Genomic DNA, 20,914 nt, shown 5'->3' on the forward strand with positions numbered 1-20,914 from the left:
AAAAAAAAGAATATTTATTCGACTTTAAAGCTTTATTCATAAATTAATCGTCTTAGGTTGCTAGAACATATGCGATAGGTATTCGAAAGTGGGTTCCCTCTAGTCGCACTCCCCTTTTGGCTTGGTTGGGGCAGAATCGAGGCCTCCGATCTCCTCTCCCCCCTAAAAGTAGATCTTAAATTTGCTCTGTTTTATTTACAAATTGATTTAGATAACTCAACAACGGAAGGCCTACGCCGCGAACCCCTTCTTGCTGTCCATGTCGGCGGCCAGCACGAAGATGGGTGCGGAGTAGTCCACAGGCTTGTCGCCTCCTTCGCCCTTCAAATAGGGATTCGCCGACTTGAGGTTCCGGTTCCGCTTCAGCATGACGTAGACCACAAATATGCTGACCAGAAAGGCGGAACTGGTGGCCATGATGAACAGCACCAGCTGAATGGACTCATCCTGGGCGGTGGCCGCCTGAGCCACTGGGACATGGGCACTGCGGTGCACAAAGTGGGAGCGGGTCAAGTCCGGCCGGAAGTGACCGCCCGCCAGGCGGAAGTCGCCGGCGGAAATGGCCGCCTCGATGGCAAAGGCCAAGTCCACCTTGGCCTCGTTGTGCAGCTCAAAACGGACGATAGCGGATCCATCGAAGTTCTCTTGGACGCGCAGGTTTTCGACGGACTCACCGCCGAGTAGCTGCTGCAATTCCCGCCGGATGGTGTCGTAGGCATTCCTTACACTCCGGCCACTGCTGTTGGTCAGATGGAGTTCGATGGCCACCGCCTCGATCGGAACATGGCTGCAGCGACGATCGCCGGCTCCAAAGACGTGGGTGGACTGTAGCTGGTTTCCGGCCGCATCCACGCACCAGCAACTCCTGCCGTTGCACTGCAGCGGGCGGAAGGCTCCCGCCTCATCGCAACTGACCGGGAATGGTGCCGTTTTCGCCAGAGCTCGACAACGTGTGGTCTTCAGCTCCATGGGTTTCAGGGTGGCCTGCTCCACGGATAGCTGAGAGTCCAGCAGGGAGTTCGCCAGCTCTAGCACTCTCTCCGTAACACTTGACTCCGCTGCACTGGCGGTGGCAGGCAGTACTCTAGCCTCCAGCTCATCGAAGTCCAAATCCTCGCTAGCGACATCATTCAGCTGCGTGAGCTGGGCAATCAGTTGCTCCATCAGAGGATCGCCAGAATCGAATGCCTTGCGGTTACGTGCCTGTCGACTATTGCAGATGGGTTCGCTCTCCCGGGTGAGGGTTCCCTTTAGAGGAGCACCCTTCTTGTCCGCACACCAGCAGACTCCAGGCGCTTCCTCTCCAGCGGATGCAGCCGGTTCAGATGCAAAGGCGCGACTGACGATCTCCGTGTGCCTGTCCATGGGCTGGGGCTGCTTGCCCAAGCATTGCACGGGACTCCAGTGGCCAGTGACGGGATCACATCTGGGCTGGAACCAAACTGAAGAGTGTCCCGTTCGCTGGGCAGCCAGGTTGTTCTTGAGCTTCAGGCGTTCGCATTGAGTAAGCACTGTGGACGAGATGAGTGTATGGATTATGGATTAACGAGGAGCTCCAAAACCAAAAGCGGAGGCTACCATCTCACCTGGACACACGGAGTTGCAGGCCAGTTCGTTGTGGAAGAGGTTCTTGGTCTGGCAGGCGGGTGCCTCGGAGTCGATGACCACTGGTAGGCACTTGTTAGCCTTGGGACTGAATCTATAGCGCGTGCTATTCCTCTCCGATTTGCCAGTGGCTAGACAACCATTATCCATGGACTCGAAGCAAACATCTCGGGTTTTGGAGCAGCAAACACCGCGGTTGTTGACCGGATTCAGCTGACAGGAGTGGGTGGTGGGGCAGACTTCGTGCTCGTTGTGGGGTCCACAGCTCATGTCCAGGTCACCTTGCTGGAGAGGATTACCTTCGGGACAAATTGAGGCTCTTCGGGGCACACATATGGGCATCTTGGGGCACGGGCTGTCCACACATTCCACAGAGATCAGTTGGCATTCCTCGTGGGGGGAGCAGCTCACTTCGTTGCAGTAGTTTCTGCACTCGCAGGTCGGACAACCATTGGAGTCCATCTGGTAGCCACTCTCGCACTCCAGGCTGCAGTTCGTCTTTGGGCAGGCGAAGCTGGAGTTCTCCTGGCATTTGGGTGTTCCTGGAGATTTGACCCTAGTGCCAGGCAGGATTTTACCCTGATCATCCACACACCAGCAGTGACCATCAGGTGAGCACTGGACCTGATTCCATTTGCCATTATTTGGGTCACATTGGGCCACCGCCATTTGCCGGGCGGGGATGCCCAGCTCGGAACTCTGGTGCAGCTGAATGGCCTGCAAGTGCTGACAGGCGGTTTTCAATTGCGGATCCACACACTGGGTGCCACATCCATTGGAGCAACAGCGTCGGGCTCCTTCACAATGGGCATCGGTACGGCACTCGTAGGCACAGGTGTTGGCATCCAGGTTATCAGGACCCGGAGGAACAAGGTAAGGACACTGTCCCGGCTTCCTGGGCAAGCAGGCGGGCACTGGAGGACAGTACTCACCCTCGCAGCTCACGTCCACCACGCGGCATTCCTTTCCAGAGCCGCAGGTCACACCCTCACAAGGATCACGGCACTGGCAGGCCGGACAACGGGTATCCGGATCCAGGGAGAAGCCATACTCGCAACCCATTCGACAGGTGAGATCCAGGCAGTCCAAGTCCTCCCTCAGATTTCGGCAGGTATCCTCGCTAACATTAAAGCCCCGAGAGCGGGGAATCTCTGTGCCAAAGCTATCCACACACCAGCACTGCTCCACCTCCATTTCCACCAGCTCATTCTCGTTTTCCGGCTGCCTCTTGGATGCCGAGGCCACCTTCTTGAATTCTGTCTCGAAGAGCTGTCCCAATCCCTGCTGACGATCTGCACCCATGTCGATCACCTTGGCACTCCGACTCATGACAGGAGCAGCCACTTGGACTTTTAGAGCACTGTCATCCACGCGGTACAGCTTCAGGCGTTCCAAATCCCGACGAGAACGTTTGGATGCACTTGGAGCAGCACTGGCTAGCAGCATCCTCATGCGCCGAATGGTATTCTCTTCGAGAATTTTGCGTTGTTCGGCGCGGGTGACGCGTACCTTCTTTAACTGACACTGGCGACCCTCGTAGTCGCCGTCTGTAGTGCAACGTGGCGAGGGAACCGCCAGTTGCATGCCCTCCTCGGTGCCCTCCATGCGCTCGGAAAAGTCCCGCAGATATTCGCACACTATAAACAGATATCGGTTAGATTGGAGTACTATATGAGCAGTTTTGAGGTAAGCTTACTGGTTTGCTGATGCGTTCCCGTTGCTTCCTCAGCTGGATTTGGTTTCTCCGGCACTGGACAGCACACGTTCTCCGTTTCCCGATGCAGTTTGGTGCACTTGTACTGCTCCGGGCACATAATCCTGTTGCTCATGGAGCGACCTTGCTTTGACAGTGCTTCTGGCTCGGGTTCAAAGAAGGCTGTGGGCTGGAAGCTGCGTCCTTGACGATCCTCGAAGCAATACATCACCTCACCGGTTGCGGGGTCTGAAAGTGGGGTTCCCACATCGCAGGGATTGGAGTACACCAGGTCAGGCTTGCAGACGGGCCAGGAGGCGCACAGGGAAGAACCGGATTCACACAAGGGATCGGTGGCCACCTCGCAGTGGGAGCCAATGGAGCACTTGAAGCCATCGCAGGGCTCGGAGCACTCGCAAGTGGGACAGCCATTGTGGTCATTCTAGGAAGATATGATGTTAGTGGAAATACCAAGTGGGGTAACTAAGTCCTAATCACCTTAAATCCGTATTCGCAGACGGCGGCGCAGATGTTGGTATCGCACTGCTCCATCTGGAAACTCCTGGCATAGGACCTGCTGATCATGTTCTCCCATCCATCGCAGTTCACATTGTTGGCCGCTCCCATGGTTTCCTTGATCTTGTGTCCGGTACGGGGATCTACACACCAGCAGACGAGTCCGTTCCTGGAGCACTGCCGCGGGGAGAACTGACCACCAGGACCGTTGCACTCGGGCACATAGCCGCGTCCTTCGCGCTCATTGATCGATAGGATGTCGGCCAGGGCCTTGGCCTGGTGACAACCCGTAACATTTCCCGGCTGCTGGCAGTTAAACTGGCATCCCTTGGTGAAGCAGCACTTCTCCATGTTCCGGCACTCCAAGTCGTGGGAGCAGGGTGAACCGCACATGTAGCCCGTTCGCTCCGTGTACTGCGAGTGATCGGGAGCTGGACAGATGCCGGGCTTCTGGAAGGTCAGCGCACTGGGGCAGCACACTCCGTAGTCGTTTCCGGACTCCACGAGGCACTGGTAAAGTGGTGGGCACTGCGGCTTTCCCGGCTCCTGGCCACAGAGGAAAGGTCTCACGGTGTCGTCGATGGCGAGCGGTAAGCCGGCGGGACAGAGATTGGCCAGCGATCTGGCCTTCTTGCACGTGGGCACTGGTGGACATGGCTCCGATTTGCACTGCACCTCCTGCAGCTGGCAGGACTGGCCACGCGGACACTCCAGTCCATCGCACGGATCCCGGCAGCGGCAAACGGAACAACCCGTGTCCGGATCCCTGGCGAATCCCGAGGGGCAGAACATGCGGCACGCGGAGGCGGCACAATGCCTCGGCTCGGCGCATACTACGCCCGATCGCGTCTCGTTTCGACTGCCGGGCAGCTCCACGCCGTAGTCATCCACACACCAGCAATCCCGTCCGGCTTTTTCGTCCTGGCACTGGATGGCATCAAAGTCGCCGTTCTTTTGGCATCGCGGTACGCGTACAGATGATCCTTCCAGCGATTTCGCTCTTCGCGACTCCGAGCGCCTTAAGTGCTGGCAGGCAGTAAGATTGGCTATAAAAATAAATAGTTTCATTTAAAATAGTTATTCACAGAAATATATGCCAACTGTTTCAATTAGTTAAGTCTTACTTTATTGGCTATTCAACTAGATTTTATACCTTAACACCTATTCAATGTATATTTCTAACTCTAAATGATATAGTTTTTTGTTCCATTTCAATTTTAGAGATAGGAAAAAGAGTTTGACACACTTTCGTGTTATTCAACCGACGAATCGCAGCCACGACAATTTCACTTTTAATTTTTTTTTGGGACGTGACGCGTGCGGTGAACAAAGTCGCGGCGTCTATGAAAACTGCGAAATTTAAATTAAATATACAAAATGGAGTGCCTAAAGGCGACATGGCTGGAATTGTTGTTACAGTGCCAGCCATTTGCAGCTGTTTTTGTTATTTTTTTGGCTGCTCCATGGTCAGATTTGAATCGAGCGTTTTGTATGCGCACAGCTTGTCCACGAGGCGTATAAGCAATTCGCTTCAAATGGTTTTCGGTTTTTGGACGCACTCGGATGCTATGAGCATTCTGCTTTGGGAAGAGCCCGACCATTGTCTCGACGGGGTTATGCAATTAAAGTGAGTGAGTAAGTGAGTGATCATCCCGCCCCCATTGCCACATGCCTCCCCCGACGCAGCCACCATCCCATTTGGCTGTCCAGCACGCAACGCTGACTTCGGGGTTGCGACAGCTGAGCTTTAGTTGCGTCAATTGCAATCGTTGCAGTCGTTGTTGCTGGTCACTTCCTATGCACTTTCGATATATATTTAATGCATCATTGTGCAACTGTCAGCGGCAATAAGGGTACTGAACACTTTCGTGTAGAAGAAACTGTAGTGCAGTGTCGCTTTTGTCATATCAGTTTCGTTTTTCCTTATGAAATATGATCCGAAAAACCCTCAATTAAGGTAATTTTTTCGGTATACAAGCATGCATTTCATAAACAAGTTTCGGCTGTGGAACCGCTGAGTAATCGCCGAACTTATCACCGTGGATTTCTTTTTTTCGCCGCACATCCGCCTCGGCTCATCCGAAATATTTATTTTTTATTTTATTTACTTTTCACTGACTTTCTGTGCGGTGGTCGCTGCTTTTATTTTTCTGGAGTTTTCGCTAGAAATTGAATGAAAGTTTTTTTGGCAGCGCCTCCAGCGCGCGTTGACCATCAATTTGTATTTGCCGTTTGGTCAGGAGACAGCAGCAAAATCAAAAAAGAAATGAAAATGGCTTTCAGTTTCTGTGGTAAGTGAAAAACAACAACAAAGCAAAAGCCGTCCGGCAGCAGGCAATTAAAGCTGGCCAATGATGAAGATAATCAAGCAGAAAAACCGCGGCCACTCGTATTCTCGCCACCCAGGCCAAATCGAGTTTGTCGCTTAAGTCTTTCGTTTGGTTTCCGCTCGGCAAAACAAAAATAATGGCTGAAAAAACGAGTATAAGACAGAAGCGTAACGAAAACGAAATCAAAGCGGCAAACGGGTAAGTACCCCGAGAATTGTTGGCCTATTGTGAGCCAGAGTTGGCACTGGGTCTGGGTCTGGGACCTCTTTTGACCGACTGACACAGTGGTTGCTGCACCTAGAAGCCGACTGACTGGCTTTGTTTCCCTTTTGCAGCAGTTCTGTTTTTTTCATTTTTTTTTTTGGCGGCGACTTAACGGTGGCCGGCGCATTTTTCTGCTAATCGCTTTTTAATGATGGCGTGCCATTTTTCACACCACCCAGACACAGCGAGTTCTACACGAATTACGAATTTCCACACACGTCACGTTGAAAATGCAGCTGCAGCCTGGCACTTAATGAGCCACCAAATGATCCACATTCGCACGTTGCGGGTTCAATGACTGCTTTTTGCCAAAAATAAAAACAGAGCAAAGCAAAATGATAAAGTTCTGGCTCAAGAAGTCATTGACTTGCAACCCCGTCTTTTTGGCATTACACGGCAAAAAGAGGAAAGAATTTAAGTTTAACAAGCTGTATGGCTTGTTAGGTAATATAAGAATTATAAGCAATAATAATACTTCACAATTTTCTGCCTGTGCACTCACCATTTGATCGCTTGGCCTCCGAAACCTGCAGAGCCAGCAAAAGGAGGAAAAGGCAGCCGGAGAAGAGTTTCAGCCAACGTTGATCATAGTGCGCCATTTTCGGGCATCCAAGAGTTGCCAAAAAATTTCCTGTTTTCAGCCGCTGTTGCTGTAAAAATCGACAGAGATAAAAGAAAGACAGAGAGATCGTTTGAGTGCGTAGTGAGTAGTATATGGTTGCCAAGCTCGCTAGTTTGACGTCACGAGCCGTGCGACTCAAATTTTTTAGCTAGACACTTTCACTATCAGCTAGGCATATATTTGCATCTGCTTTTCGGGGCGCGGCAAAGAATTCGAAGCGATTCGATTGCGTAACAGGCAGGGTGGGGGGGTTTGATGTGGGTATAATCTGAAGGGGTCACGAACCCATCCAAAGACTGGCTTCTTTTTTTCTGGAGCCCAACTGTCTTCGCTTTACGGCCGGGTGATTAATCTGCGCAGACTTTGCCGCTGACGTTGACGTCGCTGCGCTTTCACTTTGCCAACAAAAACAGCCAACGAAACACACAGCAACAGCCAGTCAACTTTATACATCATTTATTTTTATTTATTTTTTTAGCCTCTCCTCAAAATTCACTTTTGCGCCGTGTGTGCGAGCGTGCGTTTTCCGGTCCATTGAAAATGGCTCAGATGCGGCCAACTCCCTGGCCACTTTAATGACACCGAGAATTTTCCCTCATTATGCCCGGCCAATTATATAATGCATTCATCCCGCAGTGGTTAGAGATACGAAATGACCAACAGGCAGCAAACAAAAAAAGTTTGTGGCCTAAGTCTTTTGATTTTTTACTTCGGTTTGGGTGAAAACTGTGTGAATCATTTTCTCAATGGCCGGTGGCCGCATTTGCAATTGGCCAAACATGAAAACACACCTGGTCGATCCACAATGAAAATTTCAACACGGAACTGGCGGCGGAAAAACCGAAATGAAAAATGCCCAAAAAAAATATAAACGGTATGTTTGTGTGCTTTTTTGGCTTGTTGCATGTGTTTTGCAAAAACCAGGCCAGCCGCATTTTCACTGCAACCGAGCCAAAATGAAAGCCTGGTGTCTTGAACTTGGGCCAAACTTGGGCGCGCCTGCCAAAGATTTCACCTCGCAGGCAAGAAGCTCGAAAAACCTCAGCATTTGGCACTCGGCTCTATCCGCTTGTCATTGAGGAGGAGTCAAGTGTGGCTAATGGCTTGTGGGTACTTCGGTTGGACGACCTGCGCGGGTAGTCTTGACCCTGCCTGAGTACAGTGCAAAGTTACTAGAGTGTAAAGTTAAATGATTGGTGAAATGAGGCCACATGTCAGTCAGCGGAGGATTGGAGCCGGGGAAGTGAATAACTGAAGGGATTTCATGGAGGCTTTGCGTCTATCGCACTTCAGACGGTAATACTTATAATCCTATTACATATGTGAGTGCGAGTACTCTCAACCTTTAACACATTTCCCTGGGAACTAGGAATTAAAAGGCACTTATTTTCTATTTTCCATTAAGGTTTTTTGAGTTGGCTAGTCTGATTTATCATTTAAAAAAAAATACGCTCTAAGCCTTGACATCTTAAACTCAGCCATCTGCATATTTGGCCTTTTCCTTGACCTTTCCCCTTTATGGCCAACTTTTTAACGCAGTCTCGCATAATCAAGCAGCCAAGTCAGAGATTTGCAGAGGATACCACCTGCAGAGCTAGTACCCTTATCTTTAATTGGATCGACCCAGTGCTGAACCCTTTGAGCCATCTCCTTTTCCCCTGGGAACGCAGCTGGCGAAAATGTTCCACTTTAAAGTCAAACTGCGAGTCATACAGGTATTTTTGGCTCTTTTCCCTTGGCTGGTGGCTTATTGCCAACTTTTTTAGTTGCAGCTACAGTTAACTTCAGTTAGACCACACTTGCGAAATGGTTTTTTTTTGGGCTTATGCCTAACGGTTCGGCTTGGACTGGCGCAGTTAATGTCGTTTCTTCTGTGGCTCTTTGGTTTTTAGAGCCGTTTTAAATTGCGCATGTCGAACTTTTGAGGGGGGCTCAAAAGCCCAGTACTCTGACATAATTTCGTAATGAGCAAAATATTTGAACAGAATGCGTTGTTTACTGGGTTATTCCAGTTTTCGGAGAATCGAGAAGCCATCGCACGATCGGTCGTAAATGCCAATAGTTCACCTTGAGCTTTCAATTAGCGTATGTGGGCTCATTTAACAGGTGACATGCTATGTTGTAGGCTCCCCTTTTGACTATTTGACTGCCCACCTTTGACACCTTTACGAGGGGAGGAGCACTTAAAGCTCGGATTCAATTTCAATTAGCCCCGTTCAGATCCACACCCTCGATTGGCCAACAAACCTGTTTAATTGGGATGCTGCTGCTGCTAATCCAATAAAAAGTGAAACTATTCGATTTGGAATTTGTTTGTGGTTTCGGTTTTGGTTTTGTTTTCGACTTGGGTTTCAATTTCCAGCGGTATGTGCGTTAATCCAGGTGCACAGCTGGCCAATGCTATGGAATTAGCAAATTTTCACTGAATTTCACTGGGCTCACAAAGTTGGATTTTTTTTTTTTTTTTGTTGTGCCAAATTCGGTTTTCACTGCGATCACTTGGGCAAAAAACTCTCTCGCGTTTTTTGTTTTAAGTTTTTACTGATTCGCGGCGGCAATTTAAATTCGCGTGCAACCTCAACGGCGGGCGTTGCGCATTTGAGCTTTTGCAAGTCTTCGCGGTGGCCTAGTAGCTCCCCAGTTGGCCAACACGGCTCCAAGCCGCTCGATCGAACACGTTGCGCCCGCGACACGAACTGCCAAAATCCAAAACCCAAACAGCCGAGCTCCAACTGAACTTAAAGGCCTCTGACGCATTGATGGTTTTGCTGCAAGGCCGGCTGTTTAGTACTAACTATTCAAAGGTATGCGCCTAAAGGTACGATTAAAAGATTAAATGTATATTGATTAACAAGAATTTCAAACAATTTAAAATATATAACTAACTGTTTCTGGGTATAAGTTAGCAGAACTCTGGAAACAATGTAAATTAATTATTTAAACCAAAAACATTGAAAAGTAAAGATAAGTCAAGCTGCGGTTGTAAAATCATATATGTAACTGTTATCTGTAAAAAATATTATGAAGCAATTAAAAAGTAAATACTTTAAACCACACACTGTGTTATTTTTATAGGGGAAACAAATTTGTATATTTTTTTGAATAATTACCTGGCTGAAAATGAAACAAAGCAATTAATGTGTGACCCTTTGTCTGGGGCTCGTAAAGTTGGGGAATTTTGAAATATGCTGGGCTCCTCCCACATGTGGACACTTATTCATGCTCCAATTCCACTCCGAACACTGTGCGTTTGGTTCTGGCTTAGACTTTGGGCATTCCAGCGTTGATTCATAACGATCGGCTAATGTAGATAATCACATTGGCTTGCCATGGAGCGCAATAGTTCACTTAACCTAGTGCGTGTTGGCCTTCGCGGGCCAGAATTAGCTTGGCAGTGGGTAAAACCGTATGAACTCGCTGACTCAACTTGGATATATGCACAAAAACATATATGAAGACGTCAATGCAGCCGCCAGGGGCGTGGAATTCCTCTGATGGATGTTTTGGCAGAGATCTTTGGTGGGCAGCACTTCCGCTTCGTTTCGCATTTCGCACGCTTTTGCCATCGTTCGCTGGCGTCGTCGGCTTTCTTCTTTAATTTCATTAATAAAATCGTCATCATTAAATTAAATGCGCTGCTTGGAGATATCGTGACACAAAAGCCACACAAATTGCCGAAGATGTTCGAAAATGATGGGCAGAGGCAATCCGCGAAAGCAAGAAACAGGAAAGGGCCAGCCCAATCACAACATCCGCGTACGTGAAATAGAGTGCTGCCATGGAGCTCCACAATTGCTCCAATCGAACCGAACCTCGACCTGAATACACAGCTCACATTTACCCGGCTTATCAGGCCATGCAGCCGCGCCCCCAAACTGTTGGAGCGCCCCTCGGCAGCCGGCGAAAGTGAAAGTTCTGTGAAATGCATGGGATAACTGGAATCCGCAGCGGCGATGAGCAATGAAAACCAAACCACTTCGCTTTGCTTACATTTGGAGTGTCTTTTTATTGGTTAATAAACTAATATATGATTCTTTATCTATGTATATCTTGCTGCTGCTGCTGTTGTCTGTGGTCAGGGGTCAGGGGTCATTTAGTTCTGGGATAACAAACAAGTGCCCAAATGGTTTGTTGCATTTGATTATTTCAAAAATTTTGGGGGGCATGGAACTGGATTGGCAAGTTTTTCTCTATATGTATATTAGGTGTATGTCTCTAAACGCATTTTACAATTGAAATTAAATTTCGTAAATGGACTTTATTAGATCGTTTAAAATATGAAACTGATTTACAATTGTCGGCCTACTAACCCAAAGCGATCGAATCGTCTTCATCTCGACTGGAGATTGTGTACTTTAAAAGGTGTGGTTCTTAAAGATCTCTAGGTGATAGTTAAAGTTTGCGACGAGTGCCTTTTGATTCTAGAGGTTGTTCCATTTCTGGATTTGTATATCAGAGAGTGCATCTAGTTAGTTGGTGAGACTTGTCTTAGTTTGAATTATAGAGTTAATTAACTGTGTGAGTTGTTTCTGTTGTTTTTTGTTTGTTTGTTTGTTTGCTGCTGCCAAGAGGAAACCTTACGATTAGTTTGTGATTTAATTGGAATTTTGTTGGTAAATGTTGGATCTCTCATCTAGATTGCATGTACACTATAATCGTTTGATTTGTTTTGGGCGCGTTCTCATATCAAGAGCTATTTGTATTTGTATATGTATAACTACTATCTAAATAGCGTTAGTAATTTACGTATATTATTTACAATTGCATTTTGTTTTGCTCTTTTTTTTGTCGGTCTATGTCTTGATCCACTTATGTCTTGCGTTGTAAATATTTGCACGGATATTAAAAACAGAAATATTTCTATTATTGAACACAGTATTGCATTTCTCCGTCACCTCGCTCCTTCTCCATCTCATCCTTCTCCTTGTACATGTATCTATCGCCTGTCCTCTGGTTTGGTTCATCACTTTTTGCTAAGATCAATTGAATGTCTTTTGTTTTTGACTCTGTTTCTGTCGCGGCATATGGTGCAGCTGCTGCCGGGGCAGCTCACAAAATTTGCATAAATAAATTCTAACAACACGCTTAGGCTATGTGGTTAAGTAAAAAAAATACATTCATAATTTGAATACAGCTGCTGTTGCCACCGAGCTTAGCGCACGTACGCGGTATAAATAATAAATTAAACATTTATAACTATTGCAACGCTACTCGACCTATCAACTATATCAAATTGTATATAACCGTATATAAATATGTCCTTTTGCTAAAAATTATTATTATTTCTTTGTTTCTTTCTTTCCTTTCGTTTCGTTACTAGTCTAATGCATTAAAGTAATAATAACTGCGGATTATCAACTTGCTAGCTTGACTTTTGTGTGTGGTTAGTAGAAGAAAGTCGGGGCAAATATTCTATATACTCGTACCTATTCTCTAGTTACATATTATCATAATTATTATCATTATCGTTATCATTATTTCTTTATGTAGGTAAGCATAGTGTTACGGTTATTATGTACAACTGTCTGGGTGCTGGCTCTGCTTGCGCTTCGACTTTGGCTCCTTGGGATGCTGATCGATCGACGGACGACGCGGATTGCCCAACGTGACTAAGGCGCTGGCCACAGCCAGACCAGCGGACTGGCCAGAAGGCGCTTGCGAAAGGCCACCTGCGGGTACAGTGATTCATGAGTAAGACATATACATTCTATAAGATGCTTATTCATCCTTACCCGTGGGCAGCCGGACTAGAAGCGAGAGCACAGCGGCTCGGTTGCCACTGCAAGGCTCCAAAGCGATGGGACTAGGGCATTCCTGTGTCAAAATAAGATACAAAATATTTAAGAGTTTGATCTCAAACTTGTAATGTCCAAATTAGGTCTAGCTTTATATAATCTGTTCCACTTTTCTTTATGGATTCCGTCCGCTAAGAAGTCGGCTCATAATTTTAATGGATTGATTCGCCTACCTTTTTGCGTTTTTTGGACAGGTGGCCAATGCCGTCCAGCGTCAGACTCAGATCAATACTTTCGCGGTTTTCGATATCGACCAGTACCTGTGCAAAAATGTTTGAAGATTAGAGTCAACGCAATCAAGTTGCCTTTTTCAGATCTCACCTGGGAAAACGGTCGACTCGCCATCTGTTCCATTTCGACGAACAATCGCTGACGCCGCCGGAACATGTCGTACTTCTGCTTAATCTTCCACAGGACGGCGGCCATAAGCAGCAGCAGCAGGAAGCAGGAGGAGAATGTGATGAAGAACTGCTGCAGGTTGAGCTTGGGATACTGTGAGAAGGCAATTTGTATCCAGATTGGGGGCTGGAAGTCGTGCACGAACACGTAGAACGTGGTCAGGGAGCTGTTGTCATCGGGCGAGTGCCCGAATTGGTAGTCCGTCTTGGGGAACCGATGACGGAACGTTGAGCAGTTAACGCCCACCAAGATGAGCATGTCCGGCGAGCCAGCCCTCTTGACCGAAATGTCCATTTTGGCCGGCACGCTGCACGTAATGGTGAAATCCGCATCGATCTCCGGCTTTCCAGGTGAGTTCCTGAAGTTGATTTGCGTAAAGTGGCGATCCTCCTTCTTGGAAAGATTAAACGTGAACTGGTAGTCGATGGTCAGCTCGTAGTAGCAGGAACCCTTAAGCGGATCCCCGTGGTAATGGTTTTGGGAGTCGCACTTCTCGCAGTGATCGCCCACTATACCCTTGGTGGTGCAGAAACACTTTCCAGTGTCCGGATGACAGTAAACGCCCTGGCCGTTGCAATCGCATCGCTGGCATTTTCCCCCGTTGATGGGATTTCCCCAGTATCCAGTGCGGCACTTCTCGCAGTGCGCTCCTGTCGTAAGATTGTTGCACGGCTGTTCGCAATGCTGTTGGTCATTACAATAAGAATGCCCGTTGCAATTGCACCGGGGGCAGGACGTAAAGAACCAGTGCTTTAGGGCACACTCCGTGTCATCGTAGGGTGCTAGTGCTCCGCCAACCACGCACCTGCCCAGACCCGTGTTAGAGCCATTGTCACACCAACCGCAAGCCGGATCGTCCAGGCACATCTGGCAACTGTTGTAGTAGCCACATTGAGCACTTGACAGTGCCGTAGTGCTGCCCACGGCCACAGCCGTTGATTGGATGGGAGCCGACCGGCACTTGGCTGTGAAGGTGGTCCACTCTCGGCACTGACCGTAAGGAAAGCTGGCCGTGTATGCATTGCGGTCCACGCAGCGCTGTTCGTTTTGGCACCAGATGCACTCGTCCTCGGTGCAGTTCTGGCAGTTGGTCAATGAAGCGCAGGACGGCGAGCAGGCCACCTCATCCTGCGTCCGGTTGAGAGCCAACCCACCGTAGGAAGTGTAGCTTTTGCAGCGGTTGTGCTCCGAGTCCCAGCGACACGCCAGGTTGGCAGAGCAGGCGCGACAGTTGTGCAGCTGCTCGCACACAGAGGACACCAGGTACTCCTCGGAGATGGGGCAGGAGTCCAGATGCTTGGCATTTAGCGGCGGACTAGCCGTGGACACTGCCATTTGCGTGGACGACTCGAAGAAGACCGAAGCCATTGAGGTGGTTTCACGACACCGCTCCTTGCTGCACACTCCGTTTCCGCAGTATGTGCAACCAAAGGCGGTGGACACGCACGATTGACAGCTGGCCAGTTCCTGGCAACGGTGTACATCGTGCAGTAACTCCGAAGTGAGTGTAAGCCGACTCTTCGACGGGCAAGCCACGTAGTCGTACTGCTCGCGTCCGTAGATCGCTGATCTCTGAACCTGGGTAATAGCGATGCAACGCATCTTTTGCACGTCCCAAATGCACTTCACTCCAGGTCGCGCTGCCGTGCACTTCTCCTGTTTGGTGTAGTAGCTGCAGTAACCCGGCTGGTAGCGCAGCATATCGTTTAGCAGCTGGCCATTGAAGCCACCGTAAATGTACAGCGACTCCTCGAACACAACCGAACTGTGGCCGAAGCGGGCCAGATCCGCCTGCAGGTGGCCCGGCATCGGATGGTAGTGCCACGAGTCGCAGTACACGTCGTACACGAGCAGGTCCTGGCTATAGCACTTCGCTCCGTAGCTCTGCGAGGTGTCGTTGTGCGTGTTGCCACCGAAGACCATCATTAGTCCCTGGTTCACAAAGTTCGCCGTGTGAAGTAGACGCGCACTTGGCGCCGCAGACAGCAGACTCCAAACCCGCGTGGCCGGTTCATAGGCATACAACCTAGAGCTCAGCACCTGGCTGGACTCACTCTCGGAGACTATTCCACCGTAGACGTACACCTTCTCCGTAAGAAAGTCGTAGGCGGCACTGTGTCCGTAGCCGCCTTTCACCACATAGCCGGTGGTGGGCACGATGCGCCACTCGCGAGACGCAAAGTTGAACTCCTGCACTGTGTTGAGGTAGCCGTAGTTGGAAGAGTGACCGAAGATAACAACCATGTACTGGTAGTTGTTCTTGTCCCCGTAACCGGGAACCAAGGTAGCTGTGTGACCCACCACATGCAGGGGCCCGCACATAGCGGAGGTTCCTCCAGTGGCGTTGCACGAGGGATCCGCTCTTACCGAGATGTTCGCCCACGTTCGCGCCGAGACGTCGAAGGCCCACAGTTCGTTGGAGATGCCGTGGCCCTTGACCACTCCACCGTACATGAAGATCTTGTCGCCGTACATCACTGTCGAGGCACCGTATCGCTTGTCAGGAACCTCGCTACCATCCTCCGGGTGCACAGTCTCCCATACGTTGCCGTTGAAGTCATAGGTGCTCATTAGTTTGCCTCGTCCGTACGATTCGCCGCCCACAATGTGCAACGTGTCTCGCCAGATGGTGGCGCCATGGGAGGCGCTTCCGGCTGGCGCCGGGGAATGCTTCGGGTGGACAGTGGACCAGGCGCCGTGGGCGCTGATCTGACTGCAGTCGTCGCCGGCGAAGCCCTCGTAACAGGAGCAGCTGTAAGAAAGTACGAGACTTAATGAGAAATTGCAAATTCGCAACAAGCCATTTGCACCCTTTTTACACATAGATTAGTTTCTACTTGTATTTCCTCGCTTTTCTAGTTTAGTTTCTGGTTTACACTTAGTTAAGCTACTCAGGCACGTAATTGCATTCTAAATTTAGAAGAGTGACAAGAAGTTATCTACAGATAGCCGGTAAAGAGTTTGTTATATAATACAAACAATAACAAATGTCTTAAAGGGCATTTTGAATACTATAATAAAACTCAAAACGATGCAAACAAAATCTTCATATATAGAGTACATAACATTGCGCCAACTCACCGTTCCTGGTCAAGACGACAATGGCCCTGGTTCTTGGACTCAAAGCAGTTGTTGGGACAGGCGGCTATGTTGCAGGCTTCACCCCTGTACATGGGATCACAGATGCAGTCGCCATCGCGGCACTTGCCATGGCCGGAGCACTCCACCTCTGAAATGGTATAAGTAGTAATTAGAATCTCCTTTGTTTAAGATAAGTTAAATGACAATCGTACCATCGCTATCCGAGGGACAGCTGTTCATCTTGTAGGTGAGGTTGAAGCCGGACATGTTGTAGGCATCGTCACTGAAGAAGTGCACCAGCGCCGTGCCGGATGTCGCTATCACCTGTGGCACTCGACGAATGGAGAAGTTGCCGCGATACATGAGGCCACTGAACGATAATACGAAGGTTAGTCATGGAATAAACATGTTGTCCAAGCCAACTAAGCTCACCTGAACACCGCCAGCAGGGGCGAGTCCACGCTGTCGCCATCGTATATGTACAGATGATCCCAGCCGCACTCCGTGGCGAACTCTCGCAGGTGGATCCGTATGTTGGCGGTTCGCGACGGATTGGTGTTGTGTCGGCGGTTCCAGTGCGGATGCCTGGCGTCGATTAGCCAGCTGCACTTGACACTCACCGAATAGTTGCCCCATCCGTCGTGTATCGTGCCCATGGGGTGGTACATGCTGCAGAACGGAAAGATGGCAAGAGAGAGTGGATATGGAATCCATTAGCTTCGAGGTGGCTAAATAAATCAATTCCTCTATCGATTTAGCGATATGGAGTGCACATGCAAATGGCAATAGCCCGATGCTGTGAGAAGATAATTGAATTTGCCGGTCAGCCGACCAGCGCAATTGCAATCTACAATTGATATGGGTACAGTGTATGCGAGATGGTATAGGTTGCTATAGGCTGCATCGTCCGTATTGCGTAGACTATCTGTGTCCGAACTGAAGCCGCTCAACTGTTGACCGGCCAAGTCCGTTGTGCATTCTCCACTCTTTGGGCATTTGCTTCCCGTGGCTTTTGTTCTTTGGATGCGGATTACGAGTGGAAATATGTCTGGAAGACAGTCCTCAACGGAATGTGACAAGTTAAGAGCTTGAAACTCGAGTAGGGTATCCGCCAGTCGCCTGCCAGTGCCTTCCTTTGTCTGTCTTATTATTTTCTTAGCGTTTTGTTTGCACATCCGCTTATAAATAACTGCTTTCCCCTGATTTAGTCGCTCTGATTTCAATTTACAGCTGTGCGAGCACAAAACGCAGTGCTCAACATACTCATCTGTACATATAGGATAATTAAATGCTACCCTGTAGTTGCAGCAGCCGTCTTAATAGTTGATCTTTCGTTTCTTAAATTAATAGGTCAAACGAGCATTTGCTCGTTCTCGTCGGAAAATGAATATTCATAAATTAAATCATGAATCGTTTTATTCTAACCAAGTTCTAACTATTATATGTTTATGGTATAGTAGTGAAGTAAACACTCTTTATAAGCCTTGTGAACCATGTGCAGATAAAGAATGGGTTTTCACCAAGCACAACTCCATATCTTACTAAGCTGGCAAAGATAATACAGAATGCGCCTCTATATCATTAAAAGTGGGTGGTAAACTTTGTAAAATTATCACATATAGATGATTCTATATATGATGATGATATGTAGATTCTGCACAGCTTCAAGTGCATTGTTTGCCATTTAAAGACACTTTGCACACTCCTCTGAGTTGTTTGTTTGTTCTAGTTTTAACAATTAACTCACATAGCCAGTGTACTCGGAGAAAGTGGAATCAGCAGCCTTCCGCATTCTAAATGCGACTCACGTTACACCAAGCAAGTGCCGATAAGTACTGCGTATAGTACACAAACAATTGCGGCCACAACAATAGGACTGATGTGCATTTTTTATCAGTAGAAAACATTTTCCGTGTGGCTACTATCTAAAGAGTACAATTTGGCTTGCTGCTCATCAATCGTTTTATTTTTGTCGTCGCTGACCATCATATTTTTATTATTTTCGCTTGTCAAAAATATGAAATAGACCAGATCATTAAACAAGATTTTTTTTAAGTTTATGGTTCTAGCTTTGTGGCATCATAAAGTCAGAAAGTCATAAAATATTATTTATGTGGATTGCAAGGCCATATCTTTCAGTAGTTCTAAAACCTATTTGATATTGATTATATCTATTCAAAATTCATATAGATTCTTTGGTTCTCCCCAAGAAACCCACTAGTTTTGCGCCCGCAGCTGTAGGAGACTGCGTCGTGTGGGCGTTGTGTCTCGGCCAGTTCTAAACTTTGAGTAAACACTCCGTCCAGCCGGGATGCAGCCGTGCCTGTGGCCATATCAAACGATAGCCACGAAAAATCAATGTCGGGCAAAGATATATTTACACACTCATTGGCAGCCAGCCGGTGAGTCACTCTGTGCACTCGAGCACGGCTTAGCTTACGCACAGCTTTGTAGATGGTAGATGGAGCCACATATATGTATAGCAAAAAGCTGGGGCATCGGCACCGGGAGCCGGAGTAGGTGAACAGGCGCCCTCGTCATGTGGCCATTCGGCTGGAATGCATTTGGAGTGTGGGAAACCAGTTCGATAGCGCCCAGTTTTTGCATAGAAAGCCGGCAAGGCAGTTGCCTCTCGAAGGCAACTGGGCAGCGGTTAGATCCGAACTAGCAGCGAAAAGACTGAAAATTCACAGGCGATAAGCGGACACACACCGCTGATAAGACCATGCCCTTATCACTGCTCAATTTGAGCGGACAAGTGTGTGGCCCCGGAATTTATGGCCTGCTAAATGCTGCAATCCGACGATCTAGCGCTCAACCGCAGGCCGGGATCAGGGGTCTGTGTGGAGCCCGAAACTGGTTTCTGGATGGTTGGGGCAGGTGAGGCGACGACCTCAATGCTCGAGTGCGCAAATTGCAGGTCCCATCATCAGCAGCACGGCAGGCAGGTGAATGGGTTTAATTATTGTCAAGATAGAACGCTCGCTTATCGGGCTTCGCGAGCAAATAGCCGCTGTTAAGAAACATAATCAAAGCATTTCATGAGCTTTATGACGCCAGCCGTAAGCGTGAGCAACCAAACTGGCCCAACGACTTCTCACATATCTATATAATATAATGTATAGCATTCGCCCTCCACTTTAAATATATCAGCCTATTGCCTGGCAAAAGGCTGTTATCTAATTTTTGGCGAAACAAACATTATTTTACTGGGATAATATTTTGGGATTGATGTGAAATAGTTCTGCTATACATCTCATTATGTATTAGTATGTCATTTGTCACTTCTTGGTTTAGATATTTTATATAGCACTGTTTCTACTTGGTTTGTCTTAAAGAAGCTTTACAGTAGATAAGCAAAGCATTCTGTTTCTGACTCAGGTAATATGACGAATAGTTGTTATAACGATTTTCCAGAAATATATGTATATATATTTTCCCCGCTCAATCAACACATTAGATGGGGAAGAAGCTAATGTGGCCAAAAAGCAGTGGCCTCTGCTCCAAACAAGTTCAAAGTCAAAGCGAACTAATTGAATAATCCGCATTGGAAGCGTCAGGAGGCGTAGAAAGCGGCCAGCAGGTGAAAGAATGTCTAGAGGGAAATGGGAGAAAGAGAACGGGAATGTGAAGGGGGATTGGGAGAAATTGGATGGGAGCGGTGAAGAGTCGACATAAACCCGGCCAAGAACCCGTCCGACCAGATGAAACTGAACCGTTGGCTGACACAAATAGGCCGGACCGAAAAGGCAGAGGAGATCAGACCGAACAGAATGGAAAATTGATATGATATTGATGGCTTAACCAGCACATCATACTGGGCTGGAGCTGATCTTTGGGGTAGTGAAAGATCTAGCCCATCTATGGTCAATTCTGTGACCTAATATGGAGGTCTTACTGTATCTATGTGACATGCTGAGCATAACCAGCTGCGTGACCACCACTTACCGCACTTTTCCGCCACAGAACTGGCACTCCGGTCCCTGCCAGCCGTCGGCGCAGAGGCACTGGCCGTCCTCCTGGCACTGGCCGTCGTTCTGGCAGCGGCCGCCGTGGGCGGTGCAGTTGAAGGCGGCCGCCCGATGGAGTCCGCTGAAGCAGCCGTGGAAGAGGAGGAGCGTGAGCAGGAGCAGGCATTTTCGCCTGTACTTGGCATTGAATGTGGGTGAGGTGCTGCTCCGGTTCGGTTGCTTCTGCGGTGGCTCCGCCGCCAGGCACATGATTTGCGTAGTTGATTCCGATTCACCGCCCGCCCGCAGCTTCACATCGTCGTCGTCCTGCAGCGAGTCCTTCGATTTTCGCGACTATTGCACAATTTTCCTTTGGGCCTTTCTCTCTGGCCGTTTTTCTTTTCTTTTCTATTTGCAATCTTTGCAATTCGGGGCAACCCAAGGCCCCGCACTTGAACGCACACACACACACGCACACACTGGCACACTCACTCACACTCGCGAACGCGGCTGCACAACAAACAATATTGGCAAAAAGAAACAACAACCTGCATCCAGCGACTGGCAAAGTTATTGACAATTTATTTGTGAAACGAAACGAGAAATCTGCTGGGGGTCCAGTGCTGCACAGCGTTGCACTGCTTCGGCGTTGCAAGCAC

The 20,914-nt window shown here is 48.5% G+C and overlaps 2 protein-coding genes across 2 annotated transcripts; both read right to left on the reverse strand.

The window, feature by feature from the left end:
* Nucleotides 1–13: 13 nt before the first annotated feature.
* Nucleotides 14–9,636, reverse strand: LOC117142514. Its single transcript, XM_033306552.1, has 6 exons — nucleotides 9,278–9,636; nucleotides 6,911–7,058; nucleotides 3,797–4,860; nucleotides 3,302–3,740; nucleotides 1,587–3,242; nucleotides 14–1,511 (listed from the first exon to the last, which is right to left on the reverse strand). The coding sequence occupies exons 2-6, from the start codon at nucleotides 7,005–7,007 to the stop codon at nucleotides 232–234; spliced, it is 4,536 nt and encodes a 1,511-aa protein (XP_033162443.1). The 5' UTR covers nucleotides 7,008–7,058; nucleotides 9,278–9,636; the 3' UTR covers nucleotides 14–231.
* A 1,375-nt stretch (nucleotides 9,637–11,011) lies between these two features.
* Nucleotides 11,012–20,893, reverse strand: LOC117142936 (attractin-like protein 1). Its single transcript, XM_033307248.1, has 8 exons — nucleotides 20,254–20,893; nucleotides 16,738–16,974; nucleotides 16,518–16,675; nucleotides 16,306–16,453; nucleotides 13,147–15,976; nucleotides 12,999–13,085; nucleotides 12,763–12,844; nucleotides 11,012–12,699 (listed from the first exon to the last, which is right to left on the reverse strand). The coding sequence occupies exons 1-8, from the start codon at nucleotides 20,523–20,525 to the stop codon at nucleotides 12,542–12,544; spliced, it is 3,972 nt and encodes a 1,323-aa protein (XP_033163139.1). The 5' UTR covers nucleotides 20,526–20,893; the 3' UTR covers nucleotides 11,012–12,541.
* Nucleotides 20,894–20,914: the final 21 nt, after the last annotated feature.

The sequence above is a fragment of the Drosophila mauritiana genome, chromosome 3R (genome assembly GCF_004382145.1).
Source record: "Drosophila mauritiana strain mau12 chromosome 3R, ASM438214v1, whole genome shotgun sequence".
Taxonomy (NCBI): domain Eukaryota; kingdom Metazoa; phylum Arthropoda; class Insecta; order Diptera; family Drosophilidae; genus Drosophila; species Drosophila mauritiana.